This window comes from Chrysochloris asiatica, unplaced genomic scaffold (genome assembly GCF_000296735.1).
Source record: "Chrysochloris asiatica unplaced genomic scaffold, ChrAsi1.0 scaffold00057, whole genome shotgun sequence".
In the NCBI taxonomy this organism is placed as follows: domain Eukaryota; kingdom Metazoa; phylum Chordata; class Mammalia; order Afrosoricida; family Chrysochloridae; genus Chrysochloris; species Chrysochloris asiatica.
The window spans coordinates 2,001,905-2,019,596 of NW_006408575.1; the positions used below are offsets into that span (position 1 = coordinate 2,001,905).

Genomic DNA, 17,692 nt, shown 5'->3' on the forward strand with positions numbered 1-17,692 from the left:
TAACCACTACGCTACCAGAGCTGAATTAAGCACAGAATATAGCATATGACAAGATTCCATTTTTTAAAAATTAAGTGTACACACACACATACACACATATGCGTTCATCTTAACAACTATGTGGGCATACTCAAGAAACTATTAACAGGATTTTCTTGCAGAAAATAAGTGGAAATCTGAGTGAAGAGAACATCTTTTTCCATTTATATGCTTGTGTACTGCTTGAAGTTTTTTGTCATGGGTGTGTATTTTTCCTGTTGTAGCAAAATACACTTAAATTCACCATTTTTGCATGTGTAATTCAGTGGCATTTATTACATTCACAATATTGTGCAACCATAACCGGTAATTCCAGAATATTTTCATCACCCCAAGAGGAAAACTTGTTCCCATTAAACATCATTCTCCATTCTTTCTGCCACCAACCACCAGTCTACTTTCTGTCTCGTAGATTTACCTATTCTGAATAGTTCCTACAAATGGAATCATGCATTATATGGCCTTTCATGTCTGGTTTCGTTAATTAGCAAAATGTTTTCAAGATACATCCACATTTTAGAATATGTGAGTACTTCATTCCTTTTTGTGACCAAACAATATTTCTTTATGTGGATATACTATATTTGGTTTACCCAGTCATCGGTTGGTGGATACTTGAGATTGTTTCTTTCTTTAGGCTATTTTGGCAAATTATTTTCATGATCAATAAAGTAGTTAAAACAAAGCTAAATGATGGAATTGGACTAGGTAATCTGAGGCCTTCTTGAGCCTTGATAGTCTTGGATTTTATGTCATTGCAAAGAGCTGTTGGAATGTGAAACAGGCAACTTTATTTTATTCATTCAAAAAACAGGGACAAGTGCTTCTGGGTCCCTGCATCCCTATGTAGAGCCCTTTGACTGGGTGCATGTACTCCACCTGCACCCAGAACTTTTCCCCTTTCAAGAGGGCAGAGGAGCTGCCCCCCTGGGAGCAGCTGTGCTCCTGGGGCAGAAGGGAAGGGAGGGCCTCAGGAAGGACTTTGTTCAGGGAGAGTGCCAAGCCCACCAAGGAGTATCCTTCCTCTCCTCTCGCCCAGTGTCCAGCCCTACCAGGTTTCCGAGTGCTTTGCTCCCAGAGTCCCCTGCTTACCCATTCCATCTCCTCCTCTTTTAGCCTTGATACCCCCAGTCCACCTCACAAAGGATGTCCTGAGCATCTGAGCATCTAAGCCCTCAGCATGCTTGCTGGGAAAGGCAGGCTCTGTAACTCTGTTGGGTGAATGTTACTGGGAATTTCAATGCCACCATAGCATAGTGGTTATGAATTGGGCTGCGAAACACAAGGTCAGCAGTTTGAAACTACCAGCTGTTCCGTGGGAGAAAGATGAGGCTTTCTGCTCCTGTAAAGATTTACACCCTCAGAAACCTTGTACAGGGTCTCTATGAGCCAGAACAGACTCCACAGCACATAACAACAACAACAATAACAACTGTAGGAAACAGACGGACAGGAGGGAGTGGGAACCCAGAGCAGTGCTCTGAGGAGTCCATATTGGAAGGTGGTACTCTCAGTTCTAACCCAGGCTCTGTCACTAGCAAATTGCATGTGGCCTTGGTTTCCTTGTCTGTAAAATGGACTGATTTATACTCACCTCCCTGCCTTGTAGGAATCTGAGACGACAGTAATAATGATAGGTGGCACTGTCTAAGAAGTCCTGTTGGTGCTTTGGGTTAGTCATTGGACTGCTAACTACAAGGTCAGAAGTTCAGGCCCACCAGGCATTCTTCAGGAGAAAGATGAGGCTATCTGCTCCCGTATTTTAAGATTTATAGCCTCAGAAACCCCAGGGAAAAGCTCTACTCTGCCCAATAGTCACTATGAGTCAGAATGAACTCGACGGCGGTGAGCTTGGTTTTTTGGTGTTGCATTTGTCTGGCACCACTGCGCTGAGAGTTTCTATGCATTGTAGTACTTAATGCACTTCATGGGTGAAGTGTCAGAAATGGGGAGAAAACTTTTTCCCCAAGTTGACTCCATAAATGGTAGAAATAGGATTTGAACTCAAATCTGATCAACCCCAAAGCACATGCCTTAACCACCCGAACTTCAAAACATGTTCTTGGGTCTGCATACATCAGAACAATCTTATTGGTGCAAAAGGAAAAAAAAAAAAATCCAATTCTTTGGAATTCAGTATATTTTCTATTTTTATATGTACTTAGAAATTTTCTACTGAACAAATTCTAATGCAGATTTCTCAGTCCATCTCACTCCAGTGAATCAGAGCTCTGCATTTTTAAATGATCCCCAGATAAATCTGATGCAGAAATCAAGTTTGAACTACTCCACGAACCCTTGTGGAGTCCTGGTGTGGTGCTGTGAGTTAATGCGCCAGAATGGAAAGCTTTTTGAACTGCAAGGTTGGTGGTTCAAGCTCAACAGCTGCTCCTTGGAAACCCTATGGGTCGGAACCAACTTGACGGTACTTAACAACAACAACAACACTAACCCTTGTACTACACTACTTCCCAGTCACAAACAAGAATGTGCTGTGAGAATTCAGCTTAGGTAGTAGCTGTTGGAGTCTCTATTTGTGTGCATCTTTATTCGCTCTGCTAGTCCTGTTCTTCCTTTGTGGTCCCAGGGGTTTTGAAGGCGATTCTCTTTGACAAAAGGCGGGATATGTTAGAAAGTGAGTGGAATGACTGAGGTGGAAAATGAGGCAAAGGCAGAGCAGAAAGGGAGGGAAGGAGGAAGGGCTGAACCCAGGCAACTGGTAAACCACAGCCCACAGTACAGGGATCCGAGTTGTGGCATAAACCACCCTTATGCTCTGGGATCATGCTCTGGGTCATGAAGCATCAGTAGAAGTTCTCTAGTAGAAGATAAGCAGAGACAGGGAATAGCATTAGCACAGGCCTAGAGGTGGCTCTTGGTGACAGGGACACAGAAGCGAGAGCAGATGAGACGCTGAGAAGAAGTCCTGCACCTTAGTCAAGGAACTGTAGGGGACCCCCACTCTCTGCCCCAACCCCGGCCCCTGGAGTCTGCCTGCATTTCTCCCAAGTGGGGGCTCTTTCTACCCATCCTACAGACAGCTGCAGCCCGGCCCACTCGATTGTGGATGGCTACTATGAAGATGCAGACAACAGCTACCCCACAACCCGGATGAATGGGGAGCTGAAGAACTCGTGTGAGTACTGGGCATCTGAACAGGGTCTGTCCCCGTGAAGAGCAGGTGTTGACCTAACCCTCAGTGTTGCGTGTCCACTCCCCATCAGCACAGATGTCCAAAAGCCCTTGGTCTCAGTGACCCCAGGTTCAGTGGAAAGAGCACTGAACTGGGAGTTAGGGCCCAGGATCCAACCCTTGCCTTGGTTCTTAGTAGCTGATCTTTGTTCTCTTGGAGCCTCAAGTCTCCTTACTGATAAAACAGGGGTTTTCTGGGTCACTGTGACATCATCTGAGACAGTGAGTAGGAAGTGGTTGATGATAATGACAATATGACAGGAACTGAGGTTTATTGAGCACTTACTGAGTGGCAGACACTTTGCTGAACACTACATGCATTGATCTGCAAGTAGCCTGATGAAGTAGGTACTACCAGTCATTATATCCATTTTACTGAAGGGGACACTGAAACCCGAGATGTGACAGAAGTCACCAAGCTCACAAAGCAAGTGGTAAATTTCTAAAGCAGAGCATATGTGTAGGGGGTTTAGCCACAACCCTGGCTACAACAAAGAAGGGATGTGTACACAGGGGCAAGAAGGTGCTTCCTCAGGGATGGCACAAGTGACATGTCCTGTCCACGGCTCTTCCAGACAACGACTCCGACGCCATGAGCAGCTCCTACGAGTCCTACGATGAGGAGGAGGAGGAAGGGAAAGGGCAGCAGCCCACACACCAGTGGCCCTCAGAGGAGGCCTCCATGCACCTGGTGAGAGATTGCAGGATATGTGCCTTCCTGCTGCGGAAAAAGCGCTTTGGGCAGTGGGCCAAGCAGCTGACTGTCATCAGGGATGACCAGCTTCTGGTGAGTGGTGAGGGGGATGGGGCCTGGCAGCTTCCCCAGGGCTTGTATACGTGCTGTTCTCTGCTCATGTGTGTACCTGGCATCTGTGCTGGGGATACCAGGGCCTGCTTTTTGCTCTGAGGTGCAAAGCCCAGTGCTTCTGAGATCTGCGCTCTCCCACTGGAGCCAAACTTCAAAAACGGCTTTACCAGGTGTTTGTTTTGCCAGAGAGTTTTTTGTTAATTTTTTTTTTAAGTTTCATTGCTTTTTATTATGCATGTGCTTATTTGTAAAACTAGTGACAAACTATAAAAGCCATCCATAATCCTATTGATCAAGAGATAAGACAACATCCCCCCTCATTTCCATACAGCTATCATTTACTTAAAAAAATACAGCACTGCTTTCTTTAAAGAGCATTTTCTTTAATCTACCATGTCTTAGCACTAAGACTCCTAAGAGGAAATACACTTTGAATTCCAAAGTAGGAGAATGGACATCATTTTCAGGAAAGAGCTTTGCCTAACATGTATTCTGACGATATAGACCTTTCTCACCCTTCTCACCCGGGTGTAGTGAAAAGCTCATTACAGACTAGCGCCAGCCCTAGGGACATGCTTACTTCTTTCCACTCCTCTGTCTTCTAGTTCTTTTCTTGAGGTATTGCAGTGGTTAGCACTGCCAGCACGGTGTAGACTAGAAGTGGTGAATGTGAGCATCCCTATTTCTACCCAGAACACAGAGAGCCCATTTCAGTAACTCACCATTAGGGCTGACGTTTGCTATAGGTGGTTTGTAGATAGTCTTTATCACTCTGAACAGGCACCTCTCTCTTTCTTGTCTACTAAGAGTTGATATCACAAATGAGTATTGAATTTTTTCAAATACTCTTCCTGTGTCCATTGAAACGATGACCTGATTTTCCTCCGTGAGTCTTCCATACAGTGAATTATGGAATGATAAGTCATCCTTGCATTCCTGGAAGGCCCCTGTTTGGCCTTGGTGGAAATGGTTAATGTGCTCGGTTACTAACTGAAAGGCACCTCCAAAGAAAGTCCTGATCATCGAATCCTGAAACATCAGCAGTTAAACACCCTGTGCATCATACATAGCTCTATGCTGACAAACTTGGGGCACCGTGAGTCAGAGTTTGATCTAGATGGATACGCTTTGTATTTATGTCTAGATTCTATTTGGACTCCTGGTGTGGCACTGTAGAATAATGCACTGGAACCACAAGGTCAGTTTGAACCACAAGGTCGGTGGTTCAAACTCACCAGCCACTCCTTGAAAACCCTATACAGGGTCTCTATGAGTCGGAACCAACTTGACATCACTTAACAACAAGAACAGATCCTATCTAGGAGTGCTGGTGTGGCAATGTAGGTTAAGCACTGGGCTGCTAACCACAAGACGGACAGTTCAAACCCACCAGCCACTCTGTAGGAGAAGGATGAGGCTTCCTGCTTCCATAAGCTTTATATCTTCAGGAACCCTAGACAGGGCTGCTATGAATTGGAATCGACTCAATGGCGATGACGGAGAGATTCTATTTACAAATATCTTTTTAAGACTTTTCACATCTATGTTAGGAGAAAGATTCGCCTATAATTTTCTTTTCCAGTAGCCTCATTGTTAGGTTTTGAAACGATGGCAATAGGAGAGCCCTATAATAGGAGTTGGTACACTCCATCTCTGCTAGGATTCTCACCCACATCCCTGCCATGTAGCCTTGTAATCACATGGTGCTTACTCCCTCCCAAGCCAGCTCATCTCTTTTGTGGTCCTTTGGGCTAGAATGGTCTTCCAGTATTGCGTCAGTATCTGTCTCTTGCTGATTAGGTAGTTGTGCCCTCTGAGATCCCTCCACAACCCTTCAGATCTGAAGAGTATCTGGTGCCCTCCCAGACTTCTCTTCTCTGAGTGGACAGCTTCAGCCCCTTTGTTGCTCCTCACACAGTGCCCATGGTTGGGTTGGATGGGATCAGTCGAGCTTCCCTGAATATTTTTGTGAGAGTATCTCCCTCTTCCACCTTCCCTGCCTCTCCCTCCAGGAGGCCCTGACGACCCCTTCTCTCCCTTTCCAGTGTTACAAAAGCTCCAAGGACCGACAGCCACATCTGAGGCTAGCCCTGGATGCCTGTAGTGTCATCTACGTGCCCAAGGACAGCCGGCACAAGAGGCATGAGCTACGCTTCTCCCAGGGCAGCACAGAGGTTCTGGTGCTGGCACTGCAGAGCCCGGAGCAGGCTGAGGAATGGCTGAAGGTACGTAGGTCCAGTGTCCTCCCACCACCCTGGCCCTCCCTTGCTTTCTCTCCCAGGCCTAGCCCTCAGTGGGGTTGCCTCCTGTCTCAGGAAGAACCAGGCCTTGCTTGGATGAGAGGCGATGAGCGGTTTGAGTCCAAATGTTTTGCACATGGCTTGGGCTTACTTGTGGACACAGGTCCTGAATAGCTCCCAGAACAAACCCCATCCTGGAAGTCTATGTTCCTTCCTACAATCTGTCCTGTGGGCGTTATGGCTTACTGTCGAAGAAAACTTTTTGTATCATCAGGCTAATCCTTAAAAGGAAAGAGGAAGTGTGCGTCCTTGTAACGTCCACCTATGGTCCTCTGTCTGTATCTGTGCACTACCCAGGACAATTGGAGTTACCACAGATTGAGCCTCTATGTACACCATACACCATACTCTTTGCAATGGGATTATTATTTTTCCCATCTTACAGATGAGGAAACTGCTGAGGCATATAGAACTTGGACGGCAGGGTGCTAAATATTACATAACAAAGTGATTGGAGCCAGGATTGTTGTTGTAGTTAAGTGCCATTGTCGAGTAGATACTGACCCATAGCAACCCTGCATAGGGTTTCTGAGGCTGTAAATCTTTACAGGAGCAGAATGCCTCATCTTTTTCCCACGGAACCACTGGTAGTTTTGAACTGCTGACCTTGAGATTAGCAGCCCGATTTGTAACCACTACACTACCAGAGCTCCTTGGAGCCAGGATTAGACGCCAATAAAAAAGCCTTCCCTAAAAACCACCCTGCTGCCCTCCACATGACTCTGTGGAGCGGTGAAGGGAGGGTTGTTATTGTTGTTAAGAGCCTATGAGTTGCTCCCAACTCATAGCAACCCTGTTTCCAAAGAGCATCTGGTAGGTTTGAACTGTCGACCTTGTGGTTCACAGTCCAGTGCTGATCCTACAGCACCACATCTGGTAAAGTAGCATAATAATGATGAGGGAGGACTGGTGGCCCAAAAAGATGGGTTCAGGCCTAAATGTCACTGACTTCATTGTAGGACAAACACTGGGCTGCTAACCGCAAGGAGAAAGATGAGGCTTTCTGCTCCTATAAAGGTTTACAGTCTGGGAAACCCTAAACAAGGTTGCTATGAGTCAGAATTAATTCGAAGGCACTAGGCTTGAGTTGGGGGCGGGGGGGAGGGGGGGGATTGGTTGGGTGTGATCTTCTGCAAATGGTTTAGCCGCTCTGTGCCTCAATTGGCTCATCTGTAAAATGGACATTATGTTTAATGATTGCCAGCAACTGCTGTTATAGCGATGATGGTGCAACCTCTATTCTGTCCCTCACAGCAAACCCTCCTCCCCCGTGTACTCAGCCTCATTTTCTCTCCCATGCCTTCTCCTCCTGGTCTTCCTGCTGGAACAATGAAACCAGGCCCTATTTCCCTGCCCTCCCCTCCCTCCCTCCCTTCCTTCCTGTGATAACCAGCTCTCCCACTAGAGTGGCTAATGATACTCATTGCTGCCTTTGTCTCAGGAGCAGAAAAGAGGGAGAGAGCCTGCTTGCTGGGGGAGCCTCTGCCCTCAGAGGGCGGCTGGGTAATAGGAAGCTGCTGAGTTAGGCACCTGCCTTGGCATCCCCATCAGCCATTCTGTCTGGATTTGGTTGTTGGCTCTGCTACAACAGGTGGCTTCACCTCTCTGCCTTATCATCCATATCTGTGAGATGCTGGGGAAGTCCATGTCAAGTTGCCTGGTGGTGAGCAGTACTGGGGGCTACCATTGTCTCATGATCTGGAAGCTTCCTGCTGGGTGGCACCTGGTGATGGAGGAACATCCTGGGCTCTCAGCTGTCACAGACACCACACAGGCTGTTGTCAAGGTCCGACAAGGTGGCAAAGATGAGTCCCTCAGCATGTGCAGGCTGTTAAGGGTCCATGATATCACTGGTCCTCAGACAACACTAGGAGGTAAGGAGGGCCAGTATCATGCCCATGTTACAGATGTGGAAACTGAATCTCAGAGAGGGAAGTGGCTTCTCCAAAGTCATACAACTAATAAGCAGTAGAGCTGACTGTTGACACGAAGTCCCCTGATTTCCAGCCCCATGTCCTTTTTAATCCAAGAGACAGACACAGGAGAAAGCCTTTCACACCCTGACATGTGGCAGACAGCCATGTCCACCCTTCTCTTCTCCCCAGTGTCCTCAACGCCCCCCTTGCTTGATGGCCCTGACCACATAGCACCGTCCTCCTCCTCTGTCCACCTGTCCACAACTATGTTTGCTCTCCACAGGTCATCCGAGAGGTCAGCAAGCCCATAGGAGCAGCTGAGGGTGTGGAGGGCCCCAGGTCCCCAATCCTCCCATGCAAGCTGGACATGGACAAGGTACATCTGTCTCTAGCAGGTCTCCTCAGACTAAGGCAGAGGGACTCAGCCCAAGCTGTGCCCTAGAGAAGCCCACGGTCACATGGTAGAGTCAGGCAGCCACTGGTGACAGTGGGGCAAGTTGTGAGAGCCGTAACCGAAAGCCAGTGCCCAGCACAAGCTGGCACAACCACGGGTGCTCAATAAATGTCTACTGAGTTCATAAGTGCATATATGAATGAAAGCCCATGCCTAGGAACTCCCCCCATAGTACCACATACCTAGCAGGCACTAAGTTAATAGCAGATGAGGAGATGGATGAATGAATGATTGGTTCGAGTCAGTATAATGAGTAAAAATAATTTTGTCTGGCAGTGAAGTCGCTAACATGGAAACTGGGTGTTGACCACCTTCTTCCTCAAGCTATAGTCCTAATCAACTGCTCTCATCATCATTCACTTTTATTGGTCACCAAATCCTAAAAATATCTGCCAGCTCACCTCCTTTCCCCATCCTCACTAGTATCTTGGCTCATCCCCAGATCAAGTCTCATCTTATCCAAGAAGATACTCTCTTAAGTGGTTCTTTTGCTTGCAGTCTTGCCCTGTTTTATCTGTCGATCACAATGCCACTAGAGGGACTTCCTAAATCCAGTTGTGTTACATTGTTGTTGTTAAGTGTCATCAAGTCCATTCCAACACATAGTGACCCTGTATAGGGTTTCCGAGGAGCGGCTGGTGGGTTTGAACCACTGACATTGCAGCTCAAACTGATCTTGGGGCCCAGTGCATTCTCCTGCAATGCCACCCCAGGACTCCTGTATTACATTACTGCCCTGTTTAAATACCTTCCTCCCTGTTACCTAGCAAATACAGTCCAAATTCCAAGGACATTTATCTCAATGTATTACAATTGTCTTACTCCCCAGGATGACCACGAGGACACAATCATGTCTTAAATCATCATTGTCTTCCCAAGACCTGGTATTGTCTCAGGCACATGAGAGCTACTGACAAATGTTTCTTAACTAATTACCATGAGGTGGGTTTGAACCAACAAACGGATGCTTCTGAGTGCCTCTGACGTGGGGCTGTCTGTGTCCCTCCCCAGAGACTGTCCCAAGAGAAGCAGACCTCAGACTCTGACAGTTTGTGCACAGGAGACAACTGTTCCACCCTTGGCCGTCGGGAGGCCAGTGATCATGGTAGGGACTTCTGGGGTTCCAAGGCTGGGAGGGGCACACAGTGGCAGAGCAGATCCTGAGCTCTCTGTAGAATGGGGTACAGTGGCCTGGCTCATCCACACATGGGGCTGCGTGCAGACCTTCTGTGCAGGGTGAAAGGACCACCAGGAAGGCTAGAGCTGGGTGCAACTGGAGTTTGAGGCTCCCTCCCCTCCCCTGACCCATCTCCATGGCAACAGGTAAAGGGAAGAAGAGCAGCCTGGCTGAGCTAAAGGGCTCTATGAGCAGGGCTGCAGGCCGCAAGATCACCCGCATCATCAGCTTCTCCAAGAAGAAGTCACTAGCCGATGAGCTGCAGACGTCCTCCACTGAGGAGGAGGTTCCATGCTGTGGTGGGTACGGGCCATGGGGAGGAGGGAAATTCCAGGTTCCATCAGTAGAGTTTCTGGCGCTAAGGCCATCTCACACCCAAAGATGGGAGAGGAGCCACCCCATCCACTCTTCCTGATCTATCACTCTCTCCCATGGGACCCTGATACTCAGCAGAAGGAAATGTTAACCGATCCCCTATTTCTCTGCCTCCTGTAGGCCTTAGTGCAAATCACTGTCCATCTCTGGGCCTCAGTTTCCTCCACCATGACAAGGGAAGAGTATCAAATTTCCCACTATATAGCATGTCTCCTGTGTAAGTTACAACCCAATCTTAAAAGGAAATTTCTTGGGTACAAATATTTAAGTACTTTCTATTATAAATATGGAGCATGGTGGCTCCACATGATAAGCACTGGCCTGTGAACCACAAGGTCCACGGTTCAAGCCTACCTCCCCAGGAAAAAAAATGAAGCTTTCTTCTCCCGTGAAAATTTAAAGACTTGGATTTATAGGGTCGCTATGAGTCGTAACCAATTTGATGACACTTAACAACATTATAAATATGGTAAACAACCATTAAAAATGGCTTAGAGATTATTTTTATTCATATAAATATGGTGTTCCATATACTGGAATCCAGTAGAATATATATATATATATAGGATCAACAGTAATATTCTACTTAGAAAAAATAACTATAAAAGCACATGGATAAAAAGAAACATTTTGTAGTTAGTGGCTAGTGCTTCAGAGCACAAGATATAAGATAAATAAATTTAAATCTAAAATGTTAAGAAGGAATTCTACCCTGTTCTCTTCATCTACATAGCCTGAGCCTGACTTTGTATAGAATTCTCTATCTGCACTGCATATACTTCTTCAGACACAGTGCCACTAGGTGGCAGCTACAGCCATCATTTTAGGTCTTTTGGTAATTTTAGTTTTAGAGGGTGGATAGAATAAAAGGCAAGAAAGAGAGATATGGTCTTTATGTATCAAATATCGTTTCCACCCTTTATATCAAGCTTGATATAGTCCAAAGTCTGTGTATACTGTGATGATCAGCCCACCACATGGCTAGTTAGTGATCCTCCAGTTGACTCAGACTCAGGGTGGCCCTTGTGTGTCAGAGTAGACTGTGCTCCACAGGGTTTTCAGTGGTTGGTATTCCAGAAGCAGATCACCAGGACTTTCTTGTGAGGCACCTCTGGGTGGACTTGAACCCCAACCTTTTGGTTGGCAACTGAGCATGTTAACTCATAGCGAGGAAACTGAAATTTAGAAATGAGAGGCAGGTGGGGAGTGAACTGATCCAGGACCCAAAAGACCTTTGTTCTCTAGCTGGACACAAGGTTATCCTGGGCCCTCTGTCCTGACCATGTATCCCCCACACCTGGGTTTCCCCCAGGCTGGGCTTTCAGGAGGTCACATCCCTGGTTGTCCTCCCAGGCTATCTGAATGTGCTGGTGAACCAGGGCTGGAAGGAACGCTGGTGCCGCCTGAAGTGCAACACTCTGTATTTCCACAAAGACCGCACGGACCTACGAACCCACGTGAATGCCATCGCCCTCTGTGGTTGCGAGGTGGCCCCGGGCTTTGGGCCTAGACACCCATTTGCCTTCAGGATCCTGCGCAACCGACAGGAGGTCGCCATCTTAGAGGTGAGAGGAGAGACCCAGGTGGGCTTGGGTGATAGGAGTGAAGAGGAGCTTGTCCTCGTGAGGTGTTTTGGTTTTTGGTTTGGGAGACCTTGTACTGATACTCCAGGGACTGTGGAAGGGAAGCAAGTCTAACTGCTGTAAAATGATACAAGCAATGTTTCCAAAGAAAATATGGACCATTCACTTACATTTGAAATTCAAATAAACAAATCATTGTTAACGTCAGTATATGGCATGCAATATTTGGGATATTGAAAAAGTATTCATTTATCTGAAATCCAACTTTAAGAGGGCATTCAGAATTTTTGCTTGCTAAGCCTGACAACCTCAGGCCCAATGTTTGTTCACTCACCCTTACCTTAGAATTCCAAACCTAAAAGGCATCTAGTTTGGCCCAAATCCCAATCTGACTCTGGAATCCTCTCTCAAACCTTCCTACCAAGGGCCATCCATCTTAGATACCTTTCAAGAGAACCTAATCATCCATAGGTGGTTTGTTGTTGTTAAGTGTCGTCAAGTCGATCCCAACCCATAGCGACCCTGTATAGGGTTTCCGAGGAGCGGCTGGTGAGCTTGAACCACCGACCTTGCAGTTAAAATGGCTTTGCAGTCTGGTGCCTTAACCCACAGTGCCACACCAGGTGGTAGTGGTAGTTATTTACCACAGAGGCAGTTTTGACTCATAGTGACCCTGTGTAGGGTTTTCAAGGCTGTAAATCTTTATAGAAGCAAAAAACCTCATCTTTTTCCCATGGAGCATCTGGTGGATTCGAACTGCTGACCTTGAAGTTAGCAACCCAGCGCACAACCCACTATACCACCAGGGATAACCCATCCTTACCAATCCCACAGAGCCACTCAAATTTTTAGAAAGCTTTTCCCCAGGTTGGGTTGAAATTTTGAAGCTCTGTGAAGGCAGTGACCATACTTGGTTTTGCATACATTGTTTTTCCAGAACCAAACATGGCGCCATCAATATTTGCTGAACAGATGACTGAACACAGTAGCTCTACTCTGTGAGGTTGCACAGAATACATTGACCCTGTCGTCTACGTGTCAATCCTTCAGCTAGTTAGAATTTAAAATGTAAACACTGGCACTGCAGGATCAGCACTGGACTGCTAACCACAAAGTCGGTGGTTCAAACCCACCTGCTGCTCCTTGGAAACCCTACACAGGGTTGCTATGGGCTGGAACCAACTTGATGACACTTACAAAAGGAGTCCTAGTGGCATTGTGGGATAAGCATTGGGCTACTAACTTCAAAGTCAGTAGTTTGAACCCACCAACAGCTCCATGGGAGAAAGATGAAGCTATGAGCTCCCGCAAAATTTTGCAGTCTGAGAAACTCTAAGGAGCAGTTCTACTGTGTCTTCTAGGGGTCGCTATGAGCTGGAATCCTTACAGATAAAGAAACTGAGGTGGAAGGTAGCGTAGTGCTTTGGCCAGGGTTCCAAAGAGAATCTGCTGTAGTTCCACAACTGCAGCGAGGCTTCCTCCTCTCACTGCCCAGCACACACTGTCTCCCACAGTTCTTAAAGTTCAAAAAAATGTTCCCTCTGTACTTCCATATTTGGTCGTTTGAGATGGGCCTCTTATTTCCCTTAACTTATTCACACACATGGAGCTTTCTAGCAAAAAGTATGCTTCCATAAAACATGAAAAAAAAAAAAAATGTAATGAGAAAAGTACAAAATAAAAAACTGAAAATGTTCATGGGAAAAAAAAAAAAAGTATGCTTCCTTTATTCAAGTTCAGCCTTTGTGTGCTGAGTTGATTATCTAATATTGATCTTGACATGAGAATTAACTTCAGCATGTGTTTAGCTGACCAATAACTTTTTGGAGATTGTCCTGTATACAAGTACTATAAATATCTGGCAATTATAATACAAGCAGGTGGCACTATGGACTAGGCACTGGGCTGTTGACTGCAAGGTCGGCAGTTCAAATCCACCATCTGCTCCACAGAAGAAAGATGACACTCTGTGCTCCCTTAAAGATGTGTGGTCTTGGAAACCCTATGAGTCAAAATCAACTCAGTGGCAGTGAGTTTGGTTTTTGAATATGAAAAACTGCCTCATATCTATAATAAAAAGTAAATAAAAATTTTGAGAACGGGTAATGGTGATTGATGGCTGAGTAACACGAAAAACATTTAATGTTACTGAATTGTGCATGTGAAGATTCCTGTAATGGCAAATGTTTTGCTATCTATTAATTACTAAAATTTAAAAAAAAATAAATGTAAAAAAAAATCTGTGAACACCAAATGTTTTTACATCTGAGTGGTTGGGAACTCCTGAGGTTACACAGACAAGGGTATGTTACCTAAGAGAGGTGGTCAGGGAGGGCTTGTCTGAGGAGGTGGCATTTAAGTAGTAACCTGAATGTTGTTGTTGTTCTTAAGTGCCATCGAGTCGGTACCAACTCACAGCGACCTTATGCACAGCAGAACAAAACACTGCCCGATCCTGGGCCACCCTCACTATCATTGCCATGCTTGAGTCCATCGATGCTGGCACTTGGCCAATCCATCTCATTGGGGGCCTCCTTTTTTTCCTCTGACCCTCAATCTTACCAAACATGATATCCTGCTCCAGCGACTGGTCCCTCCTGTGACAATATGTCCAATGTATGAGAGACGAAGTTTGGCCATCTTGGCCTCTAAGGAGCACTCTGGCTGCACTTCTTCCAACACAGATCTGTTTGTTCTTTTGGCAGCCCATGGCACTTTCAATATTCTCCTCCAACACCATAACTCAAAGGCATCAATTTTTCTATGGTCTTCCTTATCCACTATCCAGCTTTCGCATGCATGTGAGGTTATTGAAAATACCATGGCTTGGGTCAGGCGCACCTTAGTCCTCAAGCTGACATCTTTGTTCTTCAAGTGACCTGAATAGGGTGAGAAAAAAGAGGCACGTGGATGTCTAGCTATGTTTTCTAGTCTTATTCCCCTTTGACCCCCAAGTATTGGGTATGTGATAAAACCAAAACTGGACCCATTGCCATTGAGGCGATCCAACTCATAGCAACCCTGTATGGGATTTCTGAGACTACAAATATTTATAGAAGCAGACAGCCTTATCATTTTCCCAAAGAGCGGCTAGCAGTTTTGAACCACTGGCCTTGTGGTCAGCAGCCCAATGCCTAACCCATAGGCCACCAGGTATGTAATTGTTGTAGTTGTTAAATGCCATCAAGTCAGTACCGATTCATAGAACCACTATATAGGGTTTCCGAGGCTATAAATCTTTGCAGGAGCAGAAAGCCTCATCTTTCTCCTGCAGAGTAGCTGGTAGGCTTGAACTGCATAATTCATAGTCCAGTGTTCCAATGCATAGTGACCTATACATGCTTCCTAAGGTGCTTCTGGTGGGTTTGAACCACCAACCATGTGGTTAACAGTTCAGTGCTTACCCTACAGCACTACCAGGACTCTCTGCATCGGATGGATAGGTTCTTACAGGTATCTGTAGGTTGGGCTGGCGTGAGCAGGTAGCCAGAGGCACTGACAATGCTAACAGCAGCCCCTCTGTGCCCACTCTCCTTCAGGCAAGCTGCTCAGAGGACATGGGCCGCTGGCTTGGCCTGCTGCTGGTGGAGATGGGCTCCCGAGTCACCCCTGAGGCTCTGCACTATGACTATGTGGACGTGGAGACCTTAACCAGCATCGTCAGTGCCGGGCGCAACTCCTTCCTGTAAGACTCTGCCCTCCTCGGGCACACAACTGCCCAGGACTCAGGCTCTGAGTAGGGTAAGGGGAGGAAGAGCTACAGAAGTCTCTGCTTCCTTGGGGAGCTCAAACGGGTGCCTTCCTCTTCCATCAAGCAGTGGGCTGGCTGGAGGGGTTACCCAGTGCCAGGAAGAAGCTGCAGATGAAACAAGCAAGGGTGACTAGGCTCTGTCCTGGGGACTCGGGACCTAAAATTCTCACTCAGACATCCTAGCAGGGATGTGGCTGATACATGGAGCTTGATATTAGAAGATCTGGGTTCCAGTCCCAGCTCTAACGTTGTTGTTCTTGTGAAGCGTCATCGAATCAGTTCTGACTCATAGTGACCCTGTATAGCATTTCCAAGGAGCGGCTGGTGAGCTTGAACCGCCGACCCTGAGGTTCAAACCAACTTTGAAGTCCAGCACATTAACACACAGCGCTACACCAGGATTCCAGCTGTGAACGTGTGGACTGGTTGCTGGCCATCTTGGCCCCTGTTCTCTCACCTATAGGTGACGATGAATTACAGGCCTCCCTGGGCTGTTGTGAGGATCCTTGGAGTCCCTGCCTGTAAAGCCCTCAGTGCAGCACATGGTACAGTACTGCTGCTGCAATCAATTGAGATCTCGGATAGGAAAACATTATACTACAATGTATCATCTCCACTATCCGTATTGTTTCTTTTCTAGATATGCGCGTTCCTGCCAGAATCAGTGGCCTGAGCCCCGTGTCTACGATGATGTCCCTTTCGAAACAATGCAGGTACAGTCCCCTGGGGTTGCTCAAGTATGTGGCAAAGGGCACTGAGTTAATAAGCTTTCCTTTGCTGCCCTTTTATTCCTTTGTCTCAAAGAGATCCCTTTGAATATCTGGAGGAGAACCCTTTCTGTCACAGATAGTGGCTGAAGACCCAGGACTCCCTTGCACAGAAAGCAGTGAAGAGAGTCCCAGATTGGGAAGAGAAACCCATTCCAAGGTCATTGAAATTGACACATTGCAACACTGTGTGTGTCAATATAGAATTATGCTCAATAGTGTTTAAAATGACTGATCTTTTAGAGATAGATCTCCACCAGGCCATTTTCTTTTTTTCATGATAACCACTAGATGGACTCGAACTACCAACCTTTCAGTTAGCAGCCAAATACTTAACTATTTGCACCACCCAGGGACTCCCAGAAGGAAGAACGGGTTCTGTTAACTGCAAACAGCAGCAGCAAAGAAAGCAGTTGCTGTTACGTCAACTCTACCTAATGGTAACCCTCATATGTGTTCAAGTAGAACTGTGTTCCATTACCATTTTCAATGGCTGATTTATCAGAAGTAGATAACCAGACTTTTCTTTCAAGGCACCTCTGCGTGGCCTCAAGCTTCTAATTTTTTGGTTAACAGCCAAGCATAGGAACCATTTGCCCCTGTAACTGGTGGCATCCACAGTCTGGGCTTTAACTCAGAGGACAGAGTCTCCCTGTCCCGCTCACTAAACCAAGGAGATGCCAGTTTGTTAACTTTATAGAGAAGCCTCTGTAGCCGTCACATGACCTGTGCCTTCCCCTCCTGGGGGACAGCCAGAGGAGATGCCACATTCAGGTCAGATGCTGCTGCATGCCTCAGACCTCTGAGCCATGGGGGAGAGAGAGAGAGAAGCAAGCTGTGTGTGGGCCAGGACCCCTGACTTGGTTGCTGTTAGAGACACAGCTCTCGCCTCTAGAACTACTTTTTTCTAGTAACTTCTTCAGATATCTTTCTCATGTCTACATTATCTTTGTCCAGACTTATATGGACCAGCGGATGCAGTTTAAGATTGTCTCAGTTGCAGAGTTTGGTAACTAAACAGTTTAGTGCCTAAAGGACACTAAAGACAAACACACGACTGAATCTGAGTTACCCTGGGCTTTAGTTCTCCGGGCCTCACTTCTTGGCTACAAATGGATAAGATAAAACTTACTTTCCAGGACTGTAGTTGCTAGAAAGAGATGAAAGCTGTGTAAAGATTTTAGCACAGGGCCTAGAAATGGAGAGATCTTACACAGAAGAGAAAACAGTATTGTTGTCAATAGCATTATGTTACATTATATTCTACTGCATTATATTAGAGTCCACCTAAGGAGCTCTGGTAGCGTAGTGGTTACAAATCGGGCTGTGA

At 46.4% G+C, this 17,692-nt stretch overlaps 1 protein-coding gene across 1 annotated transcript in view; it reads left to right on the forward strand.

Moving 5' to 3' along the window:
* The window catches only part of AFAP1L1 (actin filament associated protein 1-like 1), a 54,603-nt gene that overhangs the window by 9,802 nt on the left and 27,109 nt on the right, over positions 1-17,692 (forward strand). The window contains exons 6-14 of the mRNA XM_006863940.1: positions 3,077-3,175; positions 3,807-4,018; positions 6,085-6,264; positions 8,539-8,631; positions 9,721-9,814; positions 10,033-10,185; positions 11,615-11,826; positions 15,384-15,529; positions 16,236-16,308. Coding sequence (XP_006864002.1) covers positions 3,077-3,175; positions 3,807-4,018; positions 6,085-6,264; positions 8,539-8,631; positions 9,721-9,814; positions 10,033-10,185; positions 11,615-11,826; positions 15,384-15,529; positions 16,236-16,308 — 1,262 coding nt within the window. The remainder of the gene's footprint in view (positions 1-3,076; positions 3,176-3,806; positions 4,019-6,084; positions 6,265-8,538; positions 8,632-9,720; positions 9,815-10,032; positions 10,186-11,614; positions 11,827-15,383; positions 15,530-16,235; positions 16,309-17,692) is intronic.